The sequence below is a fragment of the Erigeron canadensis genome, chromosome 9 (genome assembly GCF_010389155.1).
Source record: "Erigeron canadensis isolate Cc75 chromosome 9, C_canadensis_v1, whole genome shotgun sequence".
Classification (NCBI taxonomy): domain Eukaryota; kingdom Viridiplantae; phylum Streptophyta; class Magnoliopsida; order Asterales; family Asteraceae; genus Erigeron; species Erigeron canadensis.
This window is the reverse complement of record NC_057769.1, coordinates 35,098,647-35,121,486: the sequence shown is the minus strand read 5'-3', so window position 1 is coordinate 35,121,486 and position 22,840 is coordinate 35,098,647. Positions and strand designations below refer to the sequence as shown.

Below are 22,840 nucleotides of genomic sequence, written 5' to 3'. Positions count from 1 at the left end.
AAAAATCACGTTTATAAAATTACAATCCAAAATAAATGTCCAAAATTTGATACATGTTGCCATGTTGGTCGGATATATCATAACTATAAGATTTTATTGAACTACAAATTTAGATATCTAATTAACTTCATTCCGTTTTTGAAAACGGTATAGAAATAGAAGGCAAACGAGTAATGTCGTCAAAACAAATTTCGAAAAGTGTTTGATTAATTTACGACACTATATAACTTAACTAGATTAAACCCGTCTAATATTTAATAAGTAGATAATATATGTTATTTTGAATTTTTAATATTTGGTCTTAAAACTGAAATGTATTAAATATATTAAAAATTATTGTAAAATGATTACCATATATATATATGATCACATACATAACTTAAAAGAAAAAAAAAATCTAAAACATTCACATTAAACTAAATATCTGTAAATGTTAAACTTTAGGTAACAATCTAAATTATGATTTTATGCTAGTTAAATTCTAAGATTCATTTTCTAAAAAATGAGAAAATTAACGACAAAATACAACATAAAAAAAACCTTGTTTAGGAAATGAAGAAGAATGTCATATAAGCCTAAAATTATCCTCTATTTTAAAAGTTATGTTTTAATTATAGATTTCGTTTCAATATGTTATGATTTTGTGATAATTTATAAAAGGGTAATGATCAATCCTCAGAAATTATTAGCCTAAAAATCCTCCTAATTAATAGGATTGTAATATGTGGAAAATCAGGGGGTGAGATTAGGAAAGAGAATTAGTGGATTCCATGTGTTAACAAGTGGATATATTAGGAGGATTGGTTGGGAGGATTTATCATTTTCCTTTATAAAATTTTGTGTACTAAATGAATTGATAACATATAAAACAATTATATAGATGTTTAATATTATTGACTCATAAACTATAACTAACGATAACCAATAACAATTCAAACTGGCAAACATAGCTCTTCAAATGTTTTCATGTACTTGGAATCGTAAAACAGCGGAAAACACGTTTCTCGATACAAATGGTAAAACGAGTCTTATGTAATTTGTAAGTTCTTGGGGATTAGAATGTGTCAAGGTAACATAATGAATCCTACAACTTGGACAATATCATATCCACTAAATATGAACTTGTTAACGTACCGTCTATTTTACAAAGGGTATCTTCATGAGATCCTAGCCCTTCATGTCCCTTTTGCCCCAACTATTAACCTGTAAGAAAACACGACTATACTTAAGCCTCCGAGACAACATGGTTATATCGAGTAAAACAATGTTGTGATTTATGAATGTGAAAATTTAAGTGGTCACTTTTAAGGATAATGGCTTTCCCTCACTTCCCCAAAAAAGAAAAAATGAAGAAACAAAAATTGAGCTTGATGTTTTTATAGAATACATTAGTTCATGACCACCGTACATAGGGAAAAGCAAATACAACTTTAGTTCGATCAAAATTTATAAGTGACTAATCTGATCGAGCCATTTGCTTATGAAAATTTGGGCCATGGTTTCTCCAAACTGGTCAAAACAACCCAAAATGTACTTCTAAATGTCATATAATAGTTATTTTAATTAAAGATACTTAACACATTAAACGTATATGAACATTGCGGTAGATAACCACACATGACATGTTTTGGCCCATATATTCAACTCGGGCCTTATTTAACCAACATGTTACATTTATGGCTACTCTGCCACCATTATTAATCAAATTATACTATGAGATTAGTAGCGTCAAAACCTGTAACCAATTACGATAAGCATCAGTTTTCTCTTATAGCTTTAAGAAATTACTATTTTCGTAGTCCAACAAAGTTTGAAGTTGTATATATACACACACATGTACAGGGTCGGCTTAATCTTTTTGGGGATTTAGGCGGGCTAAAATTTGGGGGCCTAATTCGTTAACATACAAATTGAGTATAATGGGTTTTAAAGTTCAAACTAGGATTCCATTATATTTTATCAGCTTTAGGAGGTCAATGAATGACACTGATCATTGATGTTTCAAGAGAGTTTTCATAGCCAAAGCTATTGAAACTATTCCCTTCACTTTCATTCTAGCTCCTTCCTTCATTTTCACAATGCACTTTATTTTTCCTTATTTTTTTTTTCTTTACTTGCATTTAAGTTATAACCTTAACACCTTGATACAGTTAGATAACTATATGCTCCTTTTTGAGTTGTCATATTCAAACCTCAAACAAAAAATGATAAATAAAAATTAAGGAAAAAAATAACCAATAATAAAAAATACAGTAAGTCTTCGTTACAGTGAATATAAATCTCAAATATGAATATAAATAGATACATGTAAAACAACAAAAAATAAACAAAGAAAGGTGGGCCCGAATAGAAGTCAGTATTGGGAGACTGGTTTTATACTTAATTAAAAAGTGTCATTGTAATTTGTAAAATTAAAAGAATTAAAAAAAAAAAAAGCTAGCAAAAGCAAACTACTTATCCAATTCCCACAAAATTTAGGGGCCTTGAACGGTTGTGGGCTCTAGGTTACTGCCTACCCAATTGTACTTATGAGACGGCTCTACACATGTAGAGACAATTGACAAACATCAAAGTTTAATTAGAAGTGTTTGTACAGCCAATCCGATGACCTAGAAAAGGGGAATGGGGGAGATTGTTGTTGTTATTTGGCGGTTCCCTTCCAGTAAGGCTATACCTTTTGTACACCAAGTGTATGTATGTGTGATTATATATTGATTTGGCCATCCTTCCCCATATTTATAGGGGGTTCATGACTTTCCCTCCAAGTAGGGTTTTTGGCATCGTCCATATCACTTCCGATAATAAGGAATTTGATATGATCTTTTTTCTTAAGATATAGGATTCTTGATAAACATGTATTATTTCCTTGTTTACCGAAAGTGAAGCTTATCTTCTAGATGTACCCTGCGTGCCTACGTCTGGGTGGGTACGTCATCAAGCCCCCAGTCTAATGGGGTGACTCTGCGAAGATCATCGTATTAGACTCCTAGGCTGCTTTCTTCTTCGTGATTTTTTAGTTATCCGGCGCAAAGTGTAGGGGCTGTTTTGAAAATTGCTTTGGTAGGTTTGAAGTATTAAATCCTTGAATTAGTGGGCGCGTATCTCGAAGCTTAAAGGTTGATCGACGACTCTTTCTTTGAAACGACATATGAATATTTTCTTCATTGATCATAATTGGTATCCGATCAAAATTTCGCTGCTTCTAGAGAGAGAAAGTCTTCTTCTTTTGAAAGGTACGATCTTCTGCTTCTCTTTCTTTTGACTTAAATAAACCCTAGGTATAATGGCGAAGCGCCGCATTGGAAATACTAAATCTGTTGTTGATGCTGATACTCTTAGGGTATTTGTTGATCAATTTTTTCCTGGTCGCCATTCATCTTTTCGTCTTCCCACTTGCTCTCAGAGTACTCTAAAACCTCCTGACGGGTTTGTGAGTATTTATATTAAAACTTTTACTATGGGGAATTTGAGATATCCCTTTCCCAGTTTTTTTATTGAGGTCCTGAAATACTATAAATGCCATATCTCTATGATGCATCCATTAGGTTATGCTAGGATAGTTGCTTTTGAAATTGTCTGTCGTGCTTATGGGGTTGAACCATCTGTCACTTTATTTAGAAAGTTGTTGAGTGTTTCCGCCGCCGGCGATTGGATTACCATCGCCAATAGGCCAAAAATTGAATGTGTTATTAAGGGTGGGGTCGATATTCGTGATTGGAAGGATGAGTTTCTGTTTATGCATCATAGTCTTTTTCCCCAACATTGTGAATGTCTATATGATATTTTGGAGGAGGAGAGTTTTGTTGTTTATCAATATCCAGATGGGATTTTATTTAAGGCTGACCTTATTCCTGCTCTTGCTGAGGGAGAGGAAGAGTTTGATGGTATGCTTCTATTGTGTAAGCTTTAGCTTTTTCTCTGCATGCTTTTTTCATCTTTTCGTGTTTTATATGCAGATATGTTATATTTAAAGTACGTGAAGAAAGGTACCAAGGAAGTTTCTCAGATGCCCAATCCAAATGCTTCTATTGGCGGTGGTAGTGTTGGTGAGCGTACTGGTGAGACTGGTGAAGTTATCAGTCGTCCCCCTCCTCTAGTTGATGCTATCGATGTTGATGTTTTGCCTGATGCTGGAAAGAAGAGGGCTAATGTGCTTCCCCCTTGTGGTTCCATTGGGGCTCGTCTTAAGAGGGCAAAAACTGTTGCTGCCAGTGCTGCTAATGCTACCAGTGATGATGTCGAAGAAGGTAACAAGAAGTCCCGAGCCACTAATAGGAAAGCTCGTAAGTCTGTGTCTGCTAAGGATTCTCCCAGGAAAGGTAAGTTCTTTTATTATTATCATTTCTTTTCTTCTGTTTCTCCTTATTGCTTCTTTTTTTGTTTGCAGAGTTTTATGAATCAAACTGGATATTCAGATCTCAAGTTCCCAAACATACTGCTAATGAGATAAGGTCAATGGAGCCTTCTGAGTTCTTAACTTTGTATGATGAAGATTGTGATGCCCATAGCACCATGCTTACTGAGATGCGTTTTCGATATGAAGCTCTTGTGAAATCAATTAAGTAGAGTACTCATAGGGAGTCTTTTCATGATAAGAGTATCCCGGTGATGTGTTGATTCTAGAACTTGGCCTGGTGATCGTGACGAGTACATTGGATGACGATTTGGCATTTAGGTTTGACCATACTTTTTATTTCCTTATTTTTCATTTTTCTTTTGTATATCCATTTCCCTAGTATACAACCTTATACTTATACTTGTCCATATTCAAACAATCTTCTTTTCTTTTATACCTTAGCAATATATACACATATACATCACCATAACTTACCCTTCCACTGTATAAATCACCTTATTCATGTAAACTTTACCTCATTATACCGTTAGTCTAATCTTGGGGGCCATTGATTGTCATTGGTTTGTTTGGATGGTTTGGGAAAATTTCAATGGGTTAAGTTGTTGAAGATTGTCTCGGATTGTTCAAACAAAGAAAGTGAAGTGTTATAGGCATGTTTATCATTGTAAGAGGGTATCTACTAGTAGAGTAAATATGGTTCAAAAAGAATAAATAGAATTGAAAAAAAGAAAAAAAAAGAGGAAAGGAAAGAACTTGGGCTGCTAGTAGGTATTTCTCAACTTTAAATGTCTAGAGAGTTGTTGTATCATTCATTTTGGAAGATTTGGTAGATTATAAGTTGTTTGAAGTTGATACACCACAATGGTGTCGGGCTTGCCTGGTATTTTGGAGGTGTTCTCGGGAAAGCATCTTATGGGTTAGTGGTTTGTTGGCAATCAATGGTATGGGTTGATTAGACTAATTTGTTCATATTCATTATAACTTATACTTTAAACTCTTACCTTTCACTTTAAATCAATAAACCTCCCATATCCTATTGTACATATTCCTTATACATAGTTTAGTTTACAACCACCCTTAATGCCTATTTTGACAATGTACTTGATCCTTGCGCCTTAATGGTGGAGTGACGATCCTGGTTCAAGCCTATGGTAAAAGAGTATACATCACAACTGAGCTATGAGTGATTCTTCATATATTCAACCCCGAAAGTAAGTTTGTTGGAGTAGAATGATATTGATAGGATCGTTTGTTTTCATTTATGCTTAGTTGATTATCGTGGCTTGCGGATTGTTCATGTATTGTCAAATATTTCGAGTTTTCATTTAAGATTAAAACTGCTTCACCCATTTTCTGTCATTTGACATGCTTGGTGTTGCTTCTTTTTGATACTTGTCATTTGTTTGATAGTTTGATTGTCAAAGATTACTTTTTCTTAAATTCTGGATTTGCTTGAGGACAAGCAACGCTCAAGTGTGGGGGGATTTGATGTGACTAATTTATACCCATTACCCACATCGTTATCGGCCATTTTACTATATGTTTTTAGTCGTTTTTGTATGCATTTGACGCGTTTATGGTGTTTGTTAGTGTTTACAGGCTCTAAACAGGTTACGCGTCCATTTGGTACATTTTCGGGTGATTATTGGCCAGGAAATACGTGATATTGACGAGAGTTGATTTGAGTGGACGAGACGGCAGAGCTTAGCAAGTAATCAAGACCGAAATAAATTGGTCCTGTACAAGTTCTTGACTGCGCCGCAGTGGGGATGCACTAGCCCACTGCGCCGCAGCCCTGATCCACGGAAATTCATGAACAAACCCCCACTGCGCCGCAGTGGGGATGGCAACAGAAGGACTGCGCCGCAGTCTGTTGAAGAAGAAAAGAAGTCGTGGATTCATACTGCGCCGCAGTGGTGATCACAAGAACCACTGCGCCGCAGTCAACCGAAGTCAAGAACGACCAATACCTCACTGCGCCGCAGTGAAGGAAGTCTTAACCCCACTGCGCCGCAGTGGGTGCACGGGGGAACAGACCTTGCCTTGTTTCTGCATCAGATTTTTGGAGAAGTATAAATAGGAAACCCTAGGTCGAAAATCAGGCATCAAAAATCTTTCTAGGAGCTGTTCTACAAGGTTTCTTCTTCCTCCAATCAAGATTATTTCTTAGGCGGATTCGTTGAAGATTCACGGGTACCCATCTAGATCGTATCTACTTATTGTCTTGCATTTTATTTTCTTCAAAAACTTGGTACATCATGTTTCTCTAATATTTTATTCATTATTGTGAATTGATCATGAGTGGCTAACTGTTTAATCATCCACCTTGATGAAACTAGACGGATAATGTGATTGCAATATTTTTAATTCAATAGGGTTTATTTAATTATCGTTGTTCTGTGATCTTGATGATATTAATTCTTTTCATTAATTAATTTCGATATTGGTTGCATATGATTCTTCGTTGGTGGTACCAGTTGAATGTGTATGTGATTTTAAAACGGTTACTTGTCTATAAGTAATTATCACTAGTTCATGGTATGATAGTGAATATCGTTTTAAGAAAAGATTAATTTTGTCAACGTGATTGATATCGGTTGGTGGTACCACGTTATTATCACATAGGTTCAACTGATAATTTGATAGTCAATAAAACTGATTGTTAGAAGAATTGTCTTGGTTTTGGTGGTACCGGCTTGGGTAATTCGACTAGTAGTTAGGTGATTCGATAATTTGTTCACGGTTGGTGGTACCACGTGAGTAGCTTAATCTTGTCACGATTATCTCTTAAACTCTAGAGAATTTGTTCTTCATCAAATGCAATCACATTTGAAGTCGAGGGAAGTCAAGGTGGATGACTTTTAATTATATTGTCTGAACTGTTCTTTTAAATTTATGCAATCATTTTGCAAACCAATTTATTTATTTGTCAAAAGGAACTTCGAAGCAACACCCGTTTTCCAAACCATTTTACAAGCAACTAATCATTTCACAGTCCCTGAGAACGAACTCAGACCTACCTCTTAACTATATTGCAAACGATCGGGTCCACTGCCCGTGAGTGCGTAGTAGTGAGTTGTTGGGTAGTTTTAGTTTATAACTTAAAGCTCGATTTTGCACATCAGGCATACATTTTGGAAATTATGTGTGTGAGGTTGTGATCCTTCTTCACCATGAATCATAATTTTTATTGAATAAATTCAAATTTAAATAGAAAAAGTTTCAAATACATAGGATAAGTAGACTTATTCTGCCTTAGGGATGTCGTCTTCGAGTTCTAGGTTTTCTTGCTTTTGTACTTCCATTGTGTTAAAGGTGTCTGCAAGTTCCCCTTATTCTCTTCCTAGCCTCCTCTTCTTTATTGGCATACTTGTGCCTATTCGTCCGTGGACGCTTGGTGGCTCGTAGCTTCCCCGGATGCTTGCTATTCCATCCTCCGTTTGGAATTTGACCATATTATGTATTACGGAGGGTATTATCCTGAACTTTTGCATTGCTGGCCTTCCTAGGATAGCATTGTAGGGTGAGGATCCTTTGATTATCATGAAGGTCAGCTCCTCGGTCCTCCTGCGTGGTCCTGCTATGATTGTTACTGCGAGAGTGATCTTACCTGTGGGTTGGGTTTTGTTCCCAGAGAAACTTATTAGCCATGTGTCTAGAGGTGATGATAGGATACGCAAGAGTGGATTGTCTCCTGGGAACGCATGCTCATAGAGTATATTGCAATCACTTCCATCGTCGATATGGATCTTATCCACCCATCTTTCTTGCAGTATTGCCTTGATTGTTATCGGATCCTCGGAGACATGTGTTCCACGTATTGGAGGAAATGAAATTTCTCCTACACTCTGAATGAGTGTGCTGACTCCTTTTCTTTTCTCGGCTTGTCTTTCCTTTCTTATTGTATAGATTGTTGCCTGGGTATTGCTGCTTTTCTGCTCCCCAGACTCTTCTGTTTTTTGTTTTGGTTGTTGCCGGATTCCTTTCACCAAATGTGCCAGTTTACCAGTTTTAATGGCTTCATCAATTGCTTTCCTAAGCTGTATACATGAATTTGTATCATGCCCTGTGTCATTGTGGAAGTCACAATACTTATCCTTGTCCCTTCTTCCCCTTTCGCTCAATTTTGCCGGGATAGGGAATGTTTTTCCTACTGCCTCTGTAAGCAATATTTCTCTTGGGCTCTTTGTCATTTCTGGAAGTGGGACTATATTGTAATCTTTCGTTTTTCCTCTCTATTGTATGGACTGTATCTTGCTTGCTGATCTTTGTTTGGTTGTCATTTTCCCTTTTTGTATCTCGTATCTTCCACATTACTTGCTCCGATTTCTTTTGTGTACAGGAATTTGTGGGCTTTTTTCTTTGCTTCATTGAATGTTTCGGCTAGGTCTGTGTTTAAACATTCAACCAATTCTCTATTCCGACAGCCGTGTATGAGCCCTGAAACCCTTTGTGATTCCGGTAGTCCAGTGATTTCTTGTGATTCTATGGTAAATCTTTCTATGAAATCCCTTGAGGTTTCGTTTTCTCTCTGTTTGATGTTGTGGGCTGACACGTGTGTCTTCTTATGCTTCTTCTGTTGGCAGAAGTGTGATAGAAACTTTGTTTTGAGTTCATCGAAGCTATTTATTGATCCTTCTGTCAGGCTACCTAACCATTCTCTTGCATCATTCATTAATCCCATTTTGAATGCCTTGCATGCCACCGGTTCAATCCAATTTTGCATTTTTGTTGTTCCTTCAAATCTTTGTAAGAAGTCATCTGGGTCATCCTTGCCGTTGTAAGTTCCTAGGTGTGTTGGGTATTTCATATTTGCTGGCAATGGGTGGTTCCTTATCCATTCTGCAAATGGTGACTTTGGTGGCATCCTGCTAAGGCTGAATGGTCTGGGTGGGTTTGGTTGGTATACCGGCAAGGTTTGATACATATTTGGTCCCCAAGCATTTGCCCCGTAGGTGCTTAAGTTTGGACTCCCAGCATGATAGTACTGCTCATACCCTTGGTTATAAATGTTTTTGTTGGGTTTTGGGTCGAAACGACTAATTCTTTCAACCATCTTGGTATGCACATCAAGCAAATTAGATTTGGAAAATTAATTTAGAGATGATCTCCAGGAATGGCAAGATGCTCTTCAAGAGGAACACGCTTTCATGTTAATATCCGAGTTACTAGAAGTCTGGAAGCCTATAGACAAGTTGGAAGAGATTTATTAAAATTTCTGCTAAAAACAGGACAAATTTACAATGCCACGCTAATCTTAAAATATAACTTCATTATATTTCACTGCTACTATGCACACACGTGATCTCAATAGGTTGCAAGGCTGTAGTTATATACTCGTATTTACTATCTATCCTTTACCTGTTGCAATGTACTTATGCTGCAATCATAATATATCGAAGATAATTAAGATTATTTTGATATTCATTTGGGACATTGCATAACCTTTGTAGCATGTCGCGGGACAGTTTTCATACCATGTTGTGGGACGAAAAACCTTAAATCTCTTTTAGAACAACCTTCTTCCTTTCGAGTTAATGTCATGCATCTAAAACGTTTTTTTGGGGTTATTGGTCATATTGTTCTTTTACTTTTACAGCTCCTATATAGTTTCACTAAGTAATTATACATAGGTATCAATCTGGTTTAAGCAATGAATACTGGTCAGTTTCTGCGAACAAGTTCATTACTACTCCGTTTTATGTAACCAACATGGATATTAATTAATAATACGCCGTATTATTCAGGTTTTTTCCCTATTATTACCGAAGTTAGCTTACTTTTTATAATCTTCAAATTCGTGACGGTTTGGTTTCGTTTACCCTTCACAGCTACCGGAAGTCTTAATATGGTGCTTCGCATCAACCTTGCTGGATGTAAAAGTGACACTCCCTCTCTCTATTTGTACACCCTGACCCTATTTTTATTTGCATCGGGTTAGTAATTGTTTCCATTTGGTAAAAAAAACCGTCTCTAATTTTTTCCAGATTATGTTGAATAGGTCAAAACATTTCATCTTTGGTTTCTTTGCAAGAGATTTTGCATGACAAAGAGTTTGCAAGATTATATTGATGGCAGCCTGTTCGTGGTATACACTCTTATAGGCAGCAGGTACCCACGCAACTAAGAAAAATTACTATTACATAATTAATAGTTATACATACAAATATATACATGTAGAATTGGGTTGTGAGACATTCAAACATTTTGGATTGTGCCCAAATGAAAACTTGCATATAACATCAAACGAAAACCTCCTAAAAACATCTTGCAAATCCAAAACATCGTGTTCTTTTTGCAGGTGGTAATTCTGGACCATTAAAGATATAGTACCTTTTTTGTAATCCCACCGTATTCAATATGTGTCAAAACTCTCTTTAAGACTTTATTAAGTGTTATCTAATGTGTTACGAGTATGATTTTCTTCCCCTCACTTTGGTTTCCCTTTTTTATATCACTAGTAATAAAATTTATAAGTCTGATATTGTGACAGGGAGGAAAACCAGAGATTCAAGACTTCATCCATGGTTCAAATGGATTAGGAATCTTATATCTACCTACCCAAAAATCGATAAAAAGTGAAGAGATCGGCTTCTGAGTGTTTAGTTGATAAAGTTTCCAAATATCCTAGCTATGTATCTATACTTGCACTCGGTCCGCTAACAAATTTGGCTTTGGTGAGTTGGAAATTCTATTATAGATCACATAGTTCAAAAGAGGAACATCTAGCATATCACATTGATCCCGACTGTTGGACTAAAGATTGCAACATGGGCGGGTTGAATATGGGCTCAGTTGTAACGGTCTTGATTTAGTACATGTTTGGTTGACTTGAAACACTTATTTTCCTTTTTTTTTAGGTATACATAGAAATTGGATCAAATATGAGTTAGGAGCTTCCAGCATCGAAATACACTATGGGCAATCTTCAACCCATTCGACCCGTTCTCTTTTTAGCTAAATATTTTGAGATTAAAAGTAATCGAGACTGGACCTTCTATTACTAAATGGTTGAAGCTGACATATCTATATTGGACCAGAGTACTCTCATATACATCTTTCGTTATATGACCTTCAAGTCTACAAGTACCTATTCAACGTGAATTCTGTTACAAAATCATCATCACTGACACAGCTTTAGTACTATAACGGCATCATCACTTTTGAAGGACCAAAAATAGCTAGCCTAGCATCTTTAGCTACATTTTCTTAACGAATGCATGATATTCTTAATAAATGAGTCGATGATAACACATAGCAATCTTATTTTAACCAATACAATTTCCTCGTATACACATAGCATATGCAAAAAGCTGAAAACAAAACTAACCATCAATTAATTGATGGGTATTTGGAGATACTCAATCAAGACCTTGATGTCTTAAATTTAGATTTAATATGAACAAAATGTTCACAAAAATAAAGTTGCTCTAAAATTGAATTTAACATTGGATGCATGGATTAGCAAAGCCTCAGCCCTCGGGTTTGTTCAATTTGAATGTTTGGTCATGTCACATCGTATTTAACCAAAGTTTAAAGAAGTAGAATTTACATTATTAATAACATTCCGAAAAAGTAAACTTGAACTTTCTGTTACAAAAAATATATATTCAAAAAAAAAATTTAGTTAGACCTTTTAATTTTGTCCATTTAACACTGGAGCTATATATTCACAAGAATCACAACACACATTCTTCATCTATAACAATTTTTTTCAATATGACTCTTATACCCTTATCAGTTATCATACGAGTAATTTACATCTTTTAACCTTTTCATATTTTACAAATTTACATCTTTTACCCTACTATTTTGTACCTTTTCACTACCAAAAAATACACGAGTATGTTATTTTCTTTTCCCATACAGCCACTCTAGCATGATTCTACATTACACACATTAATACAACGTGACCCAAAATAATAAACATGACTTCATTTTGTATCTGATGAAGCTGCAATTTATAACCCAAAAATAAAGACTTTTAACTTTGATAATTCAACAAAGTGCATTAGAAATAAATCAAAATACTGAAAACCAAAAATCAGCAGCACTACTAATTGTTCTATGTAAACCTTCTGACTTACATATATATAAGAACTAATTAAACATAGAGAAAGCTTAATCACATTCACATATATATACACTATAAATTTTCTAATACAGTGGCCACATGAACCGAATTATATGATTTTCTAAAAAGTTCACCAGGTTGGGTATCAGGTCGAATCAGGTTTGGGTTGGAGCGCATGTAGGTGGCTGAATTGGGCTGGCCTGCATGCACGTTTGTGTCCACTTTTGAGAATTTATAAAGAATTAATTTGTTTGATATGATCATAAAATCTATGTTATGAGAATGATGTTCCAAGTGTTCGAATAGAGTTATTTAGGAGGTTGTATGGATTAAATATACAGCCTTGAGCCCATCTGACCCATTTTGACTGGTTTAGTTTTTAGCTCATTATGTTATATCAATCTATTTTCACTATTTTAGTTCAAACATAACTCAAAGCAACCAATGGATACGTAATATATCGAAATGGCCTCCTCTAATATTCTGTTAATATGAAGATGGAATTCTGACGAACCATGGACCGGTTATAATAAACCAGCTTTAGTTGCGTGGACAGTGAACGTCAACAAGCTGGTTCTTGCTTACTTTATGGGTTAACCAGATTATGGGTTATAAACTGTAAACTAAAAAGTTTTATTTACCTTGTCATTGTTTACTCTAAATTTTGTGGCAATTTGGTGGAACTAAGAATACCAAAAAGCTAATCCTCGACAATATGATTTTTCGTGAATTTCCTAATTAACGATTTTCCATGTTCATCTCGAATACATGCTCATGATACTTGGAAATGGAAGCATGAATCTTCTGGTCGTTTCACAACAAAGTCAATGAAAGCTCTCCTTCAATCTGCTTCCTTCGAACCCCACCATTTGAACTTCCCTTGGAATCGCCTAGCACCCGTCAAAGTTAACATCTTAGGATGGAGACTCGAGATGAACAGACTACCTACAAGCGACCAGCTCTTAAAAAGAAACATCCCCACCTCATGCTCTTTGTGTGGGTCACAAGACGAAACAGCGGAACACTTGTTTTTGCACTGTAATTTTACAAGCTTCCCCTTATCAAACCAGACTGTATCAAAGACTTATTCCTACTGCACAAGACGCTTCATCTCAAACCTGAAAAAGGTAAACTTCTCAGCTTGGTGATATTAGCGTAGAAACGAATGCACCTTCCGAAATAAAAATCCTTCTCTACGTTTTGCAATCAAAGATCTCAAAACAACAAGTTTCCTCTGGTTATCCAATAGAGCATCACGTCTCTGTTTAGAATGGGAAAAATGGTGTAATTTCGATTTAAAAGCACTTGGAAAAAATGGTGTAATTTCGATTTAAAAGCACTTCTCTACTTCCTGTTTGTTCCTTTGGATCCCGACTTGTTTGTATTGCTAGCCTTTTCATTAATAAAATATTGAATGTTCTTAAAAAAAATTTAGAAACAAAAAAAAAAAAAAAAGTTTTCCCACAACAGTGAATTGTCAAAATAACACATGGTTTACACTATCGGTATCTCTTCTATTTTAGCAAATGACGGAAATTGGTGAAAAAATATCCTAATTTCGTTTTTATTTTTAACCCAACGGAGTAACAGACTCTTCTTTAATTTGTCCGTAGATATCATCTATTTTATTATGTGGGTAAAATTTGCTATTTTCAAGAACATAAGGCAATCACAAAATTATAAAAAAGAAGTGTGTTTAAAACTTGGATGTTCACTTGACACGTACCCACCATAAAATTTGAGTTATTTGAGTTGAATAGTTAATAAATACGAGCATACTACTCACACAATGCAGCAGTGGTGGTGGGAAAGACGGTTTAGTGGTGTCGGTGATGGTACTATTGGTGGTGGTGGGCTGGTGGCGGTGTCAAGTGGTCTAGGTTAATGTAATTGTAATAGTGAAAATTTTTAGAAGATGAGAGTTTAAGCTGTTAATTACTAAAATAAAAATTTAGAGTGTACATTATAATTTATTAAGAACAAAACATAAAATGTCAAGGGTAATTTTTGTAATTCAAGGTACGAATTACCTAAAATATATTTATTCTTTTTTTCTTTTTTTAAGGGAGTAAAGATTGGATGCATCATCGACTATCAAAGCCTCAGCCCTCGGGTTTGTCCAATTTGAATGTTTAGTCACATCGTATTTAACCAAAGTTTAAAGAAGTAGAATTTACTTTGATAACATTTCAAAAAAGTAAACTTAACTTATGGTTACAAGAAAAATATATTCAAAATAAAATTTAGTTGACCTTTTAATTTGGTCCGTTTAACAGTGGAGCTATATATTCACAATAAACATTCTCCATTTATAACATTTTTTTTCAATATGACTCTTATACTTTTTCATATTTTACATCTCTTACCCCTCTATCTTGGACTTTTTTTCTACCAAAAAATATACTATGTTATTTTCTTTTCCCCTCACAACCACTATAGCATGAAAAACATTACACATTAATACAATGTGACCCAAAATAATAAACATGACTTAATTTATTAATGTGACCCAAAATAATAAACATGACTTAATTTTGTATCTGATGAAGCTGCAATTTATAACCCAAAAATATAGACTTTAACTTAGATAATTTAACAAAGTGCATTAAAAATAAATCAAAATACTAAAAACCAAAAATCAACAGTACTACTATTTATTCTATGTAAACCTTTTGACTGCATATAAGAACTATCTATACTCCTATATAAAGATTATGCACCCCGCTCAAAATAGAAATAGTTACTCATATGTCACATACAAAATTACTAAATTGTCCCTTAATAAAAACACACTATGGAAACAGTTTTATAAATTACTAACTTTGCTCTTAATGAATTAAATTACACCATAAACTCTTATTTTTAATACTTAACACTTTAAGCCCTTATCTTCTAAAACTTTTCACTATCACAATTATATCAACCTACACCACTTGACACAGTAAGTACCATCACCGCCACCACTATACCGTCTTCTACACCACCGCCGCCGCATTGCGCTGGTACCATACTCGTTAAGCTTAAAAAAAGCTTAATCACGTTCACACAGGGGCGGATGCAGCTTACTAGAGAGAGGGGGGGGGGGGGGGGGGGGGGATGTAGAACCCAGCCCACTCACCCCAAAACCACTACTATTACTAGATTATTTGGTTTAATCTTAGCCCAAAACCTAAAATGAGCCCAGCCCAAAAATTTAAATGAACCCAGCCCAGAAAAAGATGAACCGTAGGCTTTTGAAAATAATCAAGTCATCTACTCAAGCACACTTCAAACTTTACTGATTAAATACAAAACATGAGTTTATAAAGTTTTTAAAATAATCTTAGCTTTTGATGGAAGTTTTTAAAAGGATACAACTAACAACACTAAGATTATAATTTTTTCCTTTAAAGAGGTACATCCCCAATTTTGAACAGGTACATCATATCCTTAATTTTATTTGGTATTAGCCCAACTGCCCAAGTATAAAACGACCCCATAATTTGAGAAGAAAATGTTTATCAGGTTATAGAATAACACAAGTTTTAATCCGTAGATTTTGATGGAAGCTTTCAAAAGTATCTGATTTCCTTACAAATCAACATTACTGAACAGGTCATCCAAATCCTAATCTTTGTTTATTTTTTTGCAACGATTTTATATATTTTTTAGTTTTTAATTGCCATCAGGTCGTAAGTTTATGATTTTTGTGATGTTAAATTTTGATTTATGAGTTTGATAATAAGGAAAGTTCTAAGACTATAAGTTTTTTGTGATGTTAAATTTTGATTTACGGTTCACATATACACTATAAGTTTTCTAATACAGTGTCCACATGAACCGAATTATATGATTTTCTAAAAAGCTCACCAAGTTGAGTCCCAGGTGAGGTATGGGTTGGAGCTGGTGTAGGTGGCTGAATTGGGCTGGGCTGCATGCACGTTTGTGTCAACTTTTGAGAATTTATGTTGGATATTTTAGTGTAATTGGGTTTAACTTGTTTGATCAGTAACGTAATAATAATACATCATATAGGATTGGAGGTGCGGAGTGCACGCCTATTTGAATTTATTATGACCTCGCCCCTAAGGTACGGGGGTCCGGGGACAACGCCCCTGGGAGCAGGGTCTAAGGGGCTGCAGCCCCTGCCGGGGTCCAAGGGACCAAAACTTGGCAATTCGAAAACCTTGTAAAAACTTCCATTTTGGCAGATAATGGGCCAACATGTTTTGTATATGTCAATATATACATCTCGTATCATAATCTGATTATTCTCTTCTTTTCTTTTCTCTGGTTCTTTTCTCTCAAACTCATCCACACAGAAAATTCTTAATCTTTGATTGTATCCGATTTAATAGTTTGGGTGAATCGCCAAATTGATTCAACCTGAAAGCGTTTTACGTGCCTTCAAAGATTGATCACATCCGGTTATCTGTTCGTTTATTGCGAATTTCCCCAACAATTTATAAAGAATTAATTCATTTGATATGATCATAAAATCTATGTTATGAGAATGATGTTACAAGCGTTTGAATAGAGTTATTTGGGAGGTTGTATGGATTAAACATACAGCCTTGAACCCGTCTGACCCATTTTGGCTTGTTTACTTTTTAGATCATTATGTTATATCAATCTATTTTCACTATTTTAGTTCAAACATAACTCAAAGCAACCCATGGATAGGTAATATATCGAAATGGCGCCTCTAATATTCTGTTAATATGCAGATGGAATTCTAACAACCCATGGACCGGTTATAAAACAGCTTTAGTTGCGTGGACAGTGAACGCCAACAAGGTTCTTGCTTACGTTATGGGTTAAACTGATTATGGGTTAAAAACTGTAAACTAAAAAGTGTTATTTACCTTGTCATTGTTTACTCTAAATTTTGTGGCAATTTGGTGGAACTAAGAATACCAAAAAGCTAATCCTCGACAATATGATTTCGTGAATTTCCTAATTAACGATTTTCTATGGAGTTGAAATGTTTTTGGAATTGAAGATGTGTATCTTTACTTAATACTCCGTAATAGTTTTGTTTAATGCGATATCGACTAGTAATACATATTCTCGAGTAGTTTAACGTATAACCCAACTGTGGAGAGATGGTAAAACACTTCACAGAGGACTAAAATAAGGTACAATATCTAAATTTATAACGTATAAATCTAAAGCAAACAAAAGTATAGATGAGGTATATATATGTGTCTGAGTGTCTCGTAAGAATGCCAAATCATTGATAAATTTGTTTGGAGGTCAAAGCCCATATATGTGTTGGGCTCAAGTTTACATAACTCTCTCTTTTCTCGAAATACCTTTATACTTTTAGCCTTTTAGGTAACGCATTTTATATCTATCAATTATATTTCATCTTTTTTTAAAATAATACAATTAATAATAAAATATTTTTTCTTACAAACAACGAAAAGTTTTCAGACAGACTTTAATTTAACATGTTTTTGGTTTTCTAGAATGAAAAGTTTTCTAGAATAAGCCCTGATAAAAACAACTTCGTGATTAAAAATTTGTAAATAGCATGTGGTGGGCATAAAATCGTTATATGAGTACAGGACTCTTAAACCAAATGTTCGTATATAAATGAGTTAGAATTGGTTCGTATTTTGATTTTACCAATCATGCATCCATATCATTAGATGGATTAACATTTGAGATTATAAAATTTTTGATTTAAATTCCAGTATGAACAAATAATATTATACGGCATGGAAACATATATTTTTCTCAAAATAACCAGATATCTCTAAATTTATAGTTTGGTATATTAAGAAACAATATTGCTAAGCCCAATTTTACTATTCTGGAGAAAACAAACGTATATTGATTGACACGTGATAATTCTTTTAAGAAACACATATCCACTTTAATCTTATATTTAAATTTTTAGTTACCTTATAATTATCAATTTTAATTTTGATATATTTTAGTTAGTGGTTACCTTTATAACTATATTAATTTATCATGGTGCATTATGTAACTTTTGTATGGTGCACATGTTAACTTAATAATTTTAAATTTACACACTATAGAATGAGTCGATGATACCACATATAGCAATCTTATTTTAACCAATACATTTTCCCGAGTACGCAGCAAGCCAGCAATGCAAAATATAAAGCTGAAAACAAAAGGATTGATATTTAGAGAAACTTGAGGGCTTGAGGTATGAGATTCCGATCTTGATATGAAAGTGTTTTCAAAAATAAAAATGTTGGTTCTTTAAAAATAGGTTTCTTCTAAAATTATAAATTGGATATATGAAAAAGTATCTTGATAAGCTAAATTTTCTATTAAAAAAATTTATTTTTACTATATACGAGTATATACCTACACAAATTATCATCGTACTCGTGCAATACAATGGTGGTTATGACGGTAACAGAGTGATGGCTGGGGCCATTGTTGTGGTAAATACGACGTCGAGTAGTGTAGATATATAATTGATATATATAAGTAATTGGTTTAGAAAGTTAATAGATATATTTTAAAAGATATAAGATTGATAGTGTGATTTAATCGTTAATATTAAAAGCATAGTGTTTGTGAAATTTTTTAAGGGGTGTTAGGTGAAAAAGTTATATAGTATAGATTAGGGAAGACATTTTAGATATTATCCAGTGAAACTTTCAACAAATGGTGATGTAAATCGATGGAAAAATCATATACTCCAATTTGTTTGATTTTCATCCCAGCAGAGTAACAAAACTTTATTGATAATGATAGTTTGTCTGTCGATATTAAATAACATCATCTATTTTATTATTTAGGTGAAATTTGCTATTTTCAAGAACATCAGGCAATCACTCAAATTTTTTTTAAAAAAGTAGTGTGTATAAAACTTACGTCTTCACCTGACACGTGCCTACCATACAATTGACTTGATAGATATTGGATATACATGGATTATTAAGCCGGAATTTGTCAGTTTAGTTATGTCACATCGTATAATAGAAAAAATTAACCAAAGTTTAAAGAAATAGAATTTACTTTAATAACATTTTGAAAAAGTAAATTAACTTTCTGTAACAAATAAAAAATTCAAAATATAATTTAGTTGACCTTTTAATTTGGTCCATTTAACACTACGGCTTGAAGAGCGGGGATACTGATTTAAGAATAATAGCACGTGGTTGTGTTGCTACATGTTTACATTTGGTAGATTTAGGAAGATTCGTACTATGATGTTTCTTGGTTTATGCCCAAATATTTAAAAAAGGATAATGATAAAAATAAAATAAAATAAATTATATCATGGATTGGAGTCCTACAATTACACAGCCAGTTAACATTAACTTTGACAAAGAAACAACCCCCCACTAGTAGCTTGAGGGTTCTAACTTCGAACACCAAGATTGCTAATTAATCAATCTTCATCTTTCCAAAATAATCTTACATCATGATTTTGTCACAATCAGTCCATGTGAATTGTGGACTTGTGGAAGTCGATAATGCTGGTAGTGACTAATTAATAATTTTTTTTGAAAACATATCTTTTTTTTCTCGTTCATCATCTTTTACAGTATTAAAACTTAAAATTCGTAAAAAATTAACATTGGATGTTACTTTTTTTCTTTTCCTCTATTCTTTTTATTATATTATTTAATCACGTGTACAAATGGATGTGAGATTGCGAGAACTGAAAACACATCTACCGTAAAGATTGTTTCCTCTTTATAAAAAGTGCCACAAAGCTTAATGGCATTTATTTTAATATCAGAAATATAGACACATGAGCTTTAGTGAGGCTAGTTGATCGATATATAGACTGAAATGAATGCCATAGAGGCATAAAGGGCATAAATATATCTTCAGCTAAAAGAAAAGGTTGAACAAATTAAATAAACAAATTTATGTTGTTGATACACCTTTTTAAAAAATACTACGGAGTAATAATTAGTAACTTAATAACTTGGACGACAAAGAAACAATTCCCACAAGCAGCTCGAGGGTTCTAACTTCGAACACCAAAATTGCTAGTTAATCGATCTTCATCTTTCCAAAATAATCTTAGATCATGATTTTGCCACAATCAATCCATATACGTAAGTGCAGTCTGAGTGGACTTATAGTAGTCGATAACGCTGATTGTGATTAGTTAGCAAACTTTTTTGAAACAAATCTTCTTATGCTCATTCACCGTTTTTGACGTTATTAAACTTGAAACTCATGAAAAAATTATTTTTCTTTTGCTTTAACATAAGTTCTTTTCTTTATTTAATGGCATTTATATTAATATCAAAAATATATAGACACATGAGCTCTAGTAAGAATAATTGATCAAAATATAGACTAAAAATGACTGCCATATAGGCATAAATATATCTTCAAATAAAAAAAAAGGTTGAACAAATTAAATAAACAATTCTACTTTGTTGATACCTTTTGAATTAAAGTATATAATTCATATTCGTAATATCGTATGTACGTTGACGTTTATTTATAAATAGATATAGACCCTATATCCCTGTGAACCTCAAAATGTCCCCCCATATATACTAGCTAGCTTCGAACACTTGAAAGCTTTAATATTCTCATTTTCATTTTAAAGCTTTATTATCGGTCATCAATGGCCATCGAATATCTATCCACTTTAATCGCCTTTCTATTTCTTTTTTGTACCTTAATCTATTTTAAAACTAGGATAAATCATTGCAAGTGTCAAATATCAAGCTTACATTACCTTAAGTTGGTCGAAAGAATTCGATAATCTTTGTGATTGGTACACACATCTTCTCAAAAACTCACCTACAAACACCATACACATACATGTTCTTCGTAACACCATAACATCGAACCATAAAAATGTAGAATACATGCTCAAAACCCGATTCGAGAACTACCCAAAGGGAAACCGTTTCCTTAATCTTAGGTGATTTTTTGGGTCGAGGTATCTTAATGTCGATGGTGATTTATGGAGGTTTCAAAAAAAATGGCATGTCTTGAACTTGGAAAGATGTCAATGAGATCACATGCTTTTAAGTTGTGAAGCATGAGATTGATATAGGCTTATACCTCTTGTATCCTCATATTTGCAAAAAGAACATGATGTTTTGGATTTGCAATGTTTTTAGGAGGTTTTCGTTTGATGTTATATGTAAGTTTTCATTTGGGTACGATCCAAAATGTTTGGATGTGTCACAACCCATGTCAGATTTGGCTATCGCATTTGATTTGTCGTCGCAATTGTCCGCTCAAAGAGCAATGAATCCGTCACCAATGGTGTGGAAAATCAAAAGGATGTTGAATATTGGAAGTGAAAAGAGACTTAAAGAGTCTGTCAAGATAGTTAATATGTTTGCACAAAAAGTTATTAGACAAAGAAACAAATGGGATCTTGTTCTAACCATGAAGATCTTCTTTCAAGATTCATGGATACAACAAAAGATGCTACTTACCTTCGTGACATTGTTGTAAGTTTTTTGTTAGCTGGACGTGACACTGTTGCGTCCGGTCTAACAGGTTTATTCAGGCTATTGGCCCAACATCCTGAAGTCGTGAACGCCATTAGAGCTGAAGCTTCAGCTCTAGTGGTGACACAAGACAAATCACTAACAATTTTGAACAATTATGCGAACTCCAATATTTACAAGCAGCAGTTTACGAAGGAATGAGAATATTCCCACCAATCCAATTTAACTCCAAATTTTGCAAGAAGATGATACTTTTCCTGACGGTACGTTCATAAAGAAAGGCACGCGAGTTATGTACCACTCATACGCAATGGGCCGAATGGAGACAATTTGGGGCTCTCCGATTTTTTGATTTTAAACCCGAAGATGGTTAAAAGATGGAGTGTTCTTTCAAGAATGCCCCATTCAAGTATCCATATTTCAAGCCGGGTATAGAACGTGTTGGGGTAAAGAAATGGCATGCATGCTTGTGAGATAAAAAGTGTCGTACATTCTCTTTTGCAACATTTCGACATCGAATTAGCCATGCCGGCTCGAACCCTCGATTTTCACCTGGGCTGACCGCGACCTCGTGGATGGGCTACCTGTTCGGTTTAGGGGAAGGACAAATAAGACGTAGCCAAAACTAAACCACACATTAATTATCACAAGTGCACATCTAGCTAGTTCATATGGACCACATTGTTGTTATTATCCATACAATGATGGAAATGGAATATATTGTGACTGCCTTTACTAAATTGGGTCCGATTTATGTGGTTCCCTTTTGTTCAAAGATCGTGTCGGATTATTATCTTTATGTCGCTATTACTATAGCTCTATCGATTATGGTGCAACGTTGTTGATATGTGGACGGTACATGAAAAGTGGATATACAAAGGTATATCGTGTTCTGATAAAATAAGGTGAAACATATGTTTGTTGTGTTATACCTTATTAGTACTGTATATTGATTTTCATGTCAAATGAGTTTTTGATTTGACCCCATTTATATTATTCTTA

General features: G+C 34.2%; 1 protein-coding gene and 1 pseudogene across 1 annotated transcript; one reads left to right on the top strand and one right to left on the bottom strand.

The window, feature by feature from the left end:
• Nucleotides 1-7,689: 7,689 nt before the first annotated feature.
• On the bottom strand, nt 7,690-8,550 carry LOC122583686. The gene has a single exon (XM_043756066.1). The coding sequence runs from the start codon at nt 8,548-8,550 to the stop codon at nt 7,690-7,692; it is 861 nt and encodes a 286-aa protein (XP_043612001.1).
• Nucleotides 8,551-20,994: 12,444 nt separating this feature from the next.
• On the top strand, nt 20,995-22,545 carry LOC122583685 (annotated as a pseudogene).
• The last annotated feature ends 295 nt before the right edge of the window (nt 22,546-22,840 follow it).

Excerpts from the sequence above, each read along its gene's own strand:
- LOC122583686 (XM_043756066.1), bottom strand. The coding sequence starts at position 8,550 with ATGACAAAGAGCCCAAGAGAAATATTGCTTACAGAGGCAGTAGGAAAA.